Raw genomic sequence first — 9,513 nt, forward strand, 5'->3', positions numbered from 1 at the left:
GCCCAGTCGAATTGCAGAGGTCCTGAAAAAGAAGGGCCAACACTGCAAATACTGACTCTTTGCATAAATGTCATGTAATTGTCGATAAAAGCCTTTGAAACGTATGAAGTGCTTGTAATTATATTTCAGTACATCACAGAAACAACTGAAACAACGATCTAAAAGCAATTGAGCAGCAAACTTTGTGAAAACTAATATTTGTGTCATTCTCAAAACTTTTGGCCACGACTGTATTAATAAACTTTCTCTAATAATGCACTGTTGCCTTTTGTTGAACTGACAAACTTTTGCTCAAAAAGTCTTGTAGATCAAGTCAGGTCAGGTGCAACTGTATTAGCAAATACACTCTTGAAAAAAAGGTTCTTTTTTGGCATCCATGGAACCTTCTAAACGCAGAAATGGTTCTTTAGAATTTTTAAATGTTCCTCAAAATGGTTCTTATGAGAACTCTTCAATGAAAGGTTCTTTGAAGAACCAAAAATGGTTCTTCTTTGGCATCACTGCAAAAACATCCTCTTAGAGTCTTTATTTTTAAGAGTGTATATGTATGTTTTATGTATAAAGTTTTAGATTTTTTTTTAACTATAGTCATTGTTAATCTTCTACCCTCAACCTGTCGATTGTTTAACACAACCTGCCAAATTCCCGTTTCGTCACCCCCAGCCATGTATCATCTCCTTTTCCTTGTTCTTTCACCTGTACCCATTATTTTCCAGGCTCCTGTACCTCTCAAGGTGCTCTTTCCTGTCAACCTCTCAATCTGGAGGCCATCTGCAGGGGGCTTAACCGTGTCATTAAAGATAGACCACTCACCCTGGCTTCTCCATGGCTAACTCAAGGCCCAAACTTTCCCTGCCATCCCCAGCTCCCTGAGGGCAGAGCAGAGAGTAAGAGGCTGGGCAGAGGGGAGGGATAGAAGGGTGTAAGTATCCCGTGTTAGACCCCCATGGGGGTCTCAGACCTGCAGGGCGGATCGGGGAGGAAGTGTCCCTCGAGACCGGCCGGCCCTCTCTTTTGTCTCACAGTGGCGGGAGAATGGAGAAGAGGTACCGGAGAGAAACAGAGGGAGGGAAAGTGATAGGGGAAGGAGGGAAGGAAAGCGGGACAGCTGTGGGAATGACAGGTTAGGGCTAACTGTGTAGCACGAGAAGATTTGGGACTCACAACGTTGATACTTGCAATGCGTCACAATTAAAGAGGCAATTGTTCTGTTGAGCTATTATTTTCAATAGAAGACATATGCGAATTGTATTTGATCCAGGTGTCGTAGAGTATGTGACATATGCTGTGTTTGTATAATAGTTAGCGTTGTAACATCAAGGGTGGGGACAATGTTAATTCAAGGGATGAATCTGAATGTTTTCTGTTACAATTTGAAAGAACCAAAACATTTATTTTGAAAAAGTGTCATTTTAATAAATTCAGTCATAATCCTGCATCTATTATCAAAGCTTTCCAATCACAATGAATAAAAAACACTATATACAAATTCATGACTTAATATTACAAAGCTATTAAAATATATAATATGTAACCCGTAAAAGTGAACAGTTGTTGTGTTTCCTGTAAATATGGGGCAAGTTGGGTTATCAATCTTCAAAAATAGCTAAAAAGGCAGTTTTCTTTCTCACAAAATCCTTAAAAAATATCTCTAGGAACATTGTTTAGGAACCCATGTGAAGTTCCATCCTCCTTGTGCGTCTCTGCGTGTGAAAGCTTGTCCTTGAGGGAAACTGTGTGTCTTCACGCTGTTTTGTGGACTTAGTGACATGCTAAATGCCAAGTCTGTCCTGCTACGGGACATACAAGGTGTGGAAAAAACTTGACTTTCGCCCCCTGGTGGACTGGAGGAACCACAGCCTGGTGTGCTGTAGTATGGACCAGGGCTTACTTCCTGAGGACGATAAGGAGTTGATGCAGCTCGTGGTGGTGTGAAGTGTTGAGCGGTGGTCATTGCTGGTGGAGAGCTAACCAGTGACCCTGTAGATGTGACGGTGTATAGAGCTGAGGGGTCAAGGGTTGAATAATCTGAACCCAAGCTCTGGGAGGTGCTGTAGCCACTGGAGGTGTCCAAACTGCAGTTGCTGGGTGAGTCTATGATGCTGCTGTACTCGCAGCGTGTCTCTGCATTAGGACTGAAGCTGAGTGCATTGTCTACATTTGTCGTACTGTAAGGATCTTCTGTAGGAAGTGGACAGTTGAAAGAAGGGGTGTTGAAACTGCGTTCTGGGTTGACGGTGTTCTCGTCCTGCAGACCTAGAGTCTCTAGTATCCATGAGTCTATAGGTGGAGTGGACGCCAGCTCTTCAGCGGAGCAAAACTCCAACGAGAGATTGCGGCAGGTCCGCTTCCCCTCGCCGCTGTGAAGCAACTGGCTCAGGTTCCGGAATTCACCATGAGTTCTCTTTCGATGTCTTGAACCATCTGGAACCTTGCAGTTGGAAAGGAGTTTCTGCATTTTTAAGAAAGAAGAAAGTGGAAAAGAAAATGTGAGTGTTGATTAAAAATGTATTTTGAGGAAAGATCTGAAATAAGTGACATTACAGTTTTTTACAGACGCTAGGACAGATTTCTCAATACTTAGGTCACTTTTGCAAAACTCTTCACACAGTAAGCACAACAGAAGTCTATGTGGGCAAAACTGAGGATCAATTATCATTGTTTTGGCACAAAATGCATTCAATGACTACATCTCTCAAATTTCATTAATTCTTTTCTCACTCAGACACAACAACTGCCAAAAATCTTTGTACGTACAGGACATTTTGCATGTGCTTACATACTGTTTTCAAAACTGTTAAACTCATGTTCAAAACAATAACATAATGCAAAACTGAATAAGACAGCAAAATTCAACAGCAATATTTTATTGAAACATATTTCAAATCTAAAAATGCGAGTAGATTACCATTACTATTGTATCTGTATCAGTGGATGGTGTGTATACAAATTCTTGTATATTGGAATTACTTACAAAAAAAATAAAAATGAATAAACAACATAAAATATTGAGGAATTCTGCATTATGTCTGATTCATTCCAGTAACATATGTTGCAGTTATAAACGATATATATTTCAATTATAAACAGAGATGTGTCCTTGTTTTACACAAGAAAACACTGTGTAATGCTACATGTTGTTAGTGTTTTTTAGCTCATTGTTTTGTGGGTGATAAAGTGTGTTTGTTGGCTGTCAACCTTTGCTAGTGTTCTGGAAGAATGAGTTTATTTGAGACCTGAATAAAGTGTTTTGGTAGTTGTAGTGCATTTTGAATGTGAAATGAACTGCTTTGCCAAGCTGAAAGTCGGTTAGGAGAATTGTGTGAAGAGTTTTGCAAAAGTGACCTAAGTATTGAGAAATGTGTCCTAGCGTCTGTAAAAAACTGTAAAGACCATTCACACAAAGAATGATAACTATACCAGTTATCACTAAAATAGTTCTTAATTAAGGTTAAACCACTGATGTCACATGGACTCTTTTAATGATGTCCTTACTACCTAGCTCTGGATTTTTTTCAAAAATATCTTAATTTGTGTTACGAAGATAAATGAAGGTCTTACAAGTTTGAAACAATATGAGGGTGAGTAATTTATGACAACTTTTCTTTTAAAAGACGCCCATTTAATATGATAATAGTATGATAAGTCTGTCCATCCATGTCTATCATCAATAGAACAATAGATAGACAAATGATAGATCGATAGATCGATAGATAGATAGATAGATAGATAGATAGATAGATAGATAGATAGATAGATAGATAGATAGATAGAACAATCGATAGAATGATGCATAGAACTAAAGATAGAACGGAAGATAGAACGATAGAACGATAGAACGATAGATAGATAGATAGATAGATAGATAGATAGATAGATAGATAGATAGATAGATAGATAGATAGATTACCTTTGTTTTTTCCTCTAAAGACTTCACATATGATGAGTTTAAAAACTCTTTGAGCTTGTTGTTCTCTTCTTGTAGCCTGGCCAGTTCTTCTTCTCTTTGCATTAGGGTGTCTTGGAGCTTTATGGGAAAAAAATGTTACCACAATCATTAACAATATGTTGACAGCTTTGGTTGAGTAATCAGTATATTATAATCTAGTTTTGATCTATTTAAATACCTGTTTGTTTCGTTGGAGTTGAGGTGACAGTTGGTCAGACCAGGTGGGCCGATGTCCCAATCCATGCTCAGACACAGGCAGTGAATCTAAAACAAAAGGTACATTTAAAATAAAAGTCATTATCCTGATTAGTAATGGTCTAGGGATAATTGTAATGTAAAAAACACAGGCTACTTTAAAAACAAAAGAAAGAGCCCAAAAGAACTAACACTTTGGAGGTGGCCAGATACTCCACAGTCCATTGCTACTCTAACAAAACGTGAAGAAAAGAAAAAAAATCCCAGATGGAAAAATTCCAGTTTGTCAAGGCGGGAAGCCTCTCGCGCCGCTGATCCCGGCATATTGCAAGACTTACCCCGCCGCGGCGGCTCGTGCTGGCGGGCAGCGTTGTCCAGGGGACCGGCGTCCCAGAGGGAGACGAGAGTTGCTGTGGAAACGTCAACACTACCGTCAGCTGACGTCGAGGCGGAGTAGTCGTAGCGCTGTCCTCCTGCAAAGCTCAGATCTTGGCAGGACAGCATGGTGCTCTACAAAATCCATCATAACAGTGTGAGACAATCAGTTAACATTTTTAGCATTTTTAATAAAAGCATTAATTGGACAGGCCTATTTAAGCAAATACAAAACTGACACAAATACAGAAAACTAATTCAAACTTTTACGACATATAACGTTACATAATTTTATTAGGCTACGTCTTGCAAGCAACTTTTCCTACATAAACTAAAAAGCTTAATAATCATTAACAAATATATTAAATATCAGTTATATTCAACTCGTCGCGTTATTTGATAACTTGAATGGCTGTTGACATTTTAAGGGACTTTCTGTCAATTTCCCAATCTGTTAAAGTTGGTTTTGCGCAACCGATTTGTCCGGGAACTATCTAAAACTTCTTAAACAATTTTTATGTTATTACCTGCGATAGAACATGTTTTATAAATGGTAAACATAACACTATTTTTGTTTTTGTCGATGCACCTATACGGATCCTAACGGAAAGTTCCTATGGTTACTCAGTCTAACGTGACTTCCAGTGCGCTTTGACTAACTAGCCTAATCTAACTTCTGTTATTACTAAACTTGTTTGAAAACATATGCTAGGCTACTTGTATTTACACTGCATAAAAGTCAATTTACAAATTGTTTCCAAAGGTACAAGTTCATTGCATATGTTCAACTTATTATCTTTAATTTAATATCTATATGTGATTAATCCAGTTTAATTTATTCTAAATGTTAAAAAAAACTGTTATATTGACGAAAACGCGCAACTGCAAAAACATAATTGCAAAAACTCAAATTATCATTCAATATTTTATTGAAACTGACATCCATTCCATGTTTATGCTCCACGGTACCCACGTGTTGCACTGACTGCAACAACTTACTCTACTGTTAATGGCTCATCATTGGCGTTGGCATTGCTTTTGTGCGCTAATTATGCATGTCAAATAAACAGACACATCTAAACATAAAGATAAATGCACATGGCACTCGGAGACCCAATAAAACTCCAACTCACAGGTGCGCGTAAAGCCAGCGCACCATGCGCATTCTCAAGTTACTAAATGATTTCAAATAACAGGTGAGTCATAAATAATCAGAAGCACTTACCAACTCTTAGGACAGGATGACACGGATAGGTGCGAGCTCTCCAAAGACGCAGAGAAGCAAGTGCGCTAAACTTCATTCAAATAGCTTTGACACTCGCTCTCCAGAGCGCTGCTGCAATCTGATTCGGCTTGAAGCTGTCAAATTGCTGACGTGACGCGTTCGACTGTTGGATCGCAGATGCGCAATGAGCGAGTGCCCGAGCTGAAGGCAGTGCGCGTGGTTTGTTCACCTTAAGAGGCGTGATTGTACTAATGCACCAAGCGCAAGGTTTTATTGCTTTAGGATGGAGAGGTAGATGGCTCCTCGGCGCATCTGGGTGCTGCGCGCTGTCCAGTGGGTTAATGTATAATTGCTCAACTGATAGTTTAGAAGCATGATGAATTAATTTAACTAAACGAGCTAAAGGACATGCTCATGACCCCCTCTCACAGAGGTAAATGAAAGGTGCATACCACAGAGTGACACATTAACATATTTTTGAGCATTTCTGTCAGTCTGTGTGTCTTTTCCAAAGAACTGAAAGATTATAATTGTAATGCTCACCTGGGGTTTTGTACTTTTCACATACTTTGCATCAACAAATGAAGCTATGCCTAGAATTTTTTTTTTTTATTCTCCAAGATGCAAATATCTCCCCTTATATATATTTTATGGGTTACTTGCTAATTTCAAAATTAGCAGAATATTAATGGTAATCAATATCAATATTCATATTATGTTCAACTTTATACTTGTCAGATCAGATATTTGCATCCTAGGATGGATTTTTCAGGAGCATTTTACTTTTTTATACCTGTTATGAGGATATATTTTTCTACTTCTTCTAACATACTGCAACATAGTATATCACATGCATACAGTTGAAGTCAAAAGTTTACATACACCTTGCAGAATCTGCAAAAGAGGGATCATACAAAATGCATGTTATTTTTTTATTTAGTACTGACCTGAGTAGGATATGTCACATAAAATACGTTTACATATAGTCCACATAAGAAAATACTAGTTGAATTTATAAAAATGACCCTGTTCAAAAGTTTACATACACTTCAATACTGTGTTGCTACCTGAATGATCCACAACTGCGTTTTTATGTTTAAAGATAGTTGTTCACGAGTCCCTTGTTTGTCCTGAACAGTTAAACTGCCCACTGTTCCCACAGATTCTTTGGGTTTTCAGCATTTTTGTGTGTTTGAACCCTTTCCAACATTGACTGTATGATTTTGAGATCCATCTTTTCACACCAATGACAACTGAGGGACTCATATGCAACCATTACAGAAGGTTCAAGCACTCACTGATGTTTCAGAAGGAAACACAATGCAGGGCCAGGGGTGTAAACTTTTAAATGGAATGAGGATGTGTACATTTTTTCTTATTTTGCCTAAATATCATATTTTTTCATTTAGTACTGCCCTTCAGAAGATACTTACATGTTCCCCAGAAGACAAAATAGGTTCAAATTCAAAAAGTTTTCACCCCCTGGCTCTTAATGCATCATGTTTCCTTCTGATGCATCAGTGAGCGTTTGAACCTTCTGTACTTTAAATAGTAGGGCTGAAAACTTTATTATGCTAGACTACCTAAACTTAAAGAGAAAATCAACCATCAACTATTTGACCAGATTTCTTCATTGAACACTGTGCTTTAAACTCTGGTATTTTAGTTGCATAGTGTCTTCAAATGCCGTTTTTCTGGAGTTAAATGTGTTTTTTCCTTTACTTTTTGCACCCATGCAAGATTAACTAGTGATAAAGACACTTAAAACATGGTGTGATATGGTTGGACTGGATATGGGCAGTTAGAGAGCAGGTAAGCTATAATTTGGAGACAAAACTGTCTGCAGAAATGTGCAAAATCTGACCAAACTTCCTTTGGTGTGTTTAATTGGAAAATTGATTCATACAGATGTTTTCTTTCTAGAGTTTTGGGTTAGGTTTAGTCTATAGTAATTGTTATCAGCTTTATATAAAAAACAATAGAAGCCTATGGTATGTCCCCATTTAGATGTATAGGGGCCTGTGGGCACTAATTGCAGGGTGTTAGAATGACTTTTGTGCAGGTTTCGGGAGCAGCTTTGCCTGTGTGTAGAAAGGAGCTGGAGGCGGAGGCAGGAGAGAAGGGAAATGGTGATAGTGTTTAATTCACTACACTATAACTGCCAATTAAACAGGCTGAACACTCTGTCATTTCATCAGAAACCTCTGTCCAGACTCACTCACACTCTCTGTCTTTTTCTCCTAGGCCTGTCTCACCTCATACCAGAGATACAGAAACCCAGAGACTCAAATTCTGCAGAACCATGCACTAATCTTTGTATGTGAGTTATAAGGTACACTCTTAAAAATAAAGGTGATTCACGTTGCCATAGAAGAACCTTTTTTGTCTAAATAGTTCCATAAAGTACCTTTAACAACTGAAGAACCTTTCTATTTCACAAAAGGTTCTTTTTTGGCGAAAGAAGGTTCTTCAGATTATAAAAAAAAATGGTTCTTTAAAGAACATTTGACTGATGGTTCTTCTATGGCATCGCTGTGAAGAACACTTTATGAGCTAATCAATGCATATATAGTTGCAAACAAATCAAGACAAGTGATGGTAAAGACATTTAAGGTTAAGGATGTTAAGGACTTCTATTTTAAATAAATTATCTTTTTATTTTACACAACCTTCTATTCACCAAAAACCACTAAAAACAAAATAAATCAAGGTTTCCACAAAAAAACTGTTTTCATTACTGATAATAATCAAAAATGTTTCCAGCATATCAGAATGATTTCTGAAGGATCATGTGACACTGAAGACTGGAGTATGATGCTGAAAATTCAGCTTTGCATTACAGAAATAAGTTACATTTCAAAATATATTAAAATAAAAAGCAGTTATTACAAATTGTAATAATGTTTCACAATATTGCTGTATTTTTAAGCAAATCTTACAGACCGCAAACTTCTGAATGGTAGTGTACAGTAAGTGCAGAATAACAGTTAATCATTTCTATTAAAGGTTGTATCAGCGATTTCTAGCCTGAAACATAAAGTGTCAAATTCAGCTGACCTTTCTTCACGATCCGCTCGCTGCCTGCCCCATAAATTGTCTGTGAAAAAACCGTGTCTCTCTGGTCAGCCTAGGGTCCGAGATATGCCAAAAAAACAGTCGGCACTACCAACCTTTCCACAGATAAACAAACAGTGTTCCAACCAATCAGCGTCAGGGGTTTGGTGTTGTGGACTTTCGCTCCGCCTCCCTCACATCCCTGCACCAGTAGGAAAGTCCACAACACCAAACCCCTGACGCTGATTGGTTGGAACACTGTTTGTTTATCTATGGAATAGTTGATAGCGCCGATTGCTTTTTTGGCATATCTCGGACCCTAGGCTGACCAGAGAGACGCGTTTTTTTCACAGACAATTTATGGGGCAGGCAGCGAGCGGATCGTGAAGAAAGGTCAGCTGAAATTGACACTTTATGTTTTAGGCTAGAAATCGCTGATACAGCCTTTAACTTTCATATGAATGCTGCTTCAGGACATGGATTGTGAGGTTGTCAAACATCCTATAAAGTGATGAGGTCCCATTCATGTACACACTATTTGGACTTGGAAAGAGCACTCGTCAGTGCATATGTAAAACTATAATACAAACCACAGAATATATGTGTGGTAGAATATGCGGGAGTCTATTGAAGAAATCCCGCTCTTGAAGAGTGTGAAGTGTGTGTGTGTGTGTGTGTGTGTGTGTGTGTGTGTGTGTGTGTTGGTGCACCCCTC

General features: G+C 38.3%; 1 protein-coding gene across 1 annotated transcript; it reads right to left on the bottom strand.

Annotated features, from left to right (window-relative positions):
• Window positions 1–1,651: 1,651 nt before the first annotated feature.
• Window positions 1,652–4,648, bottom strand: gmnc (geminin coiled-coil domain containing). The gene is made up of 4 exons (XM_073817233.1): window positions 4,483–4,648; window positions 4,128–4,213; window positions 3,911–4,027; window positions 1,652–2,452 (listed from the first exon to the last, which is right to left on the bottom strand). The coding sequence occupies exons 1-4, from the start codon at window positions 4,646–4,648 to the stop codon at window positions 1,652–1,654; spliced, it is 1,170 nt and encodes a 389-aa protein (XP_073673334.1).
• Between the last annotated feature and the right edge of the window lie 4,865 nt (window positions 4,649–9,513).

This window comes from Garra rufa, chromosome 14 (genome assembly GCF_049309525.1).
Source record: "Garra rufa chromosome 14, GarRuf1.0, whole genome shotgun sequence".
Lineage (NCBI taxonomy): Eukaryota > Metazoa > Chordata > Actinopteri > Cypriniformes > Cyprinidae > Garra > Garra rufa.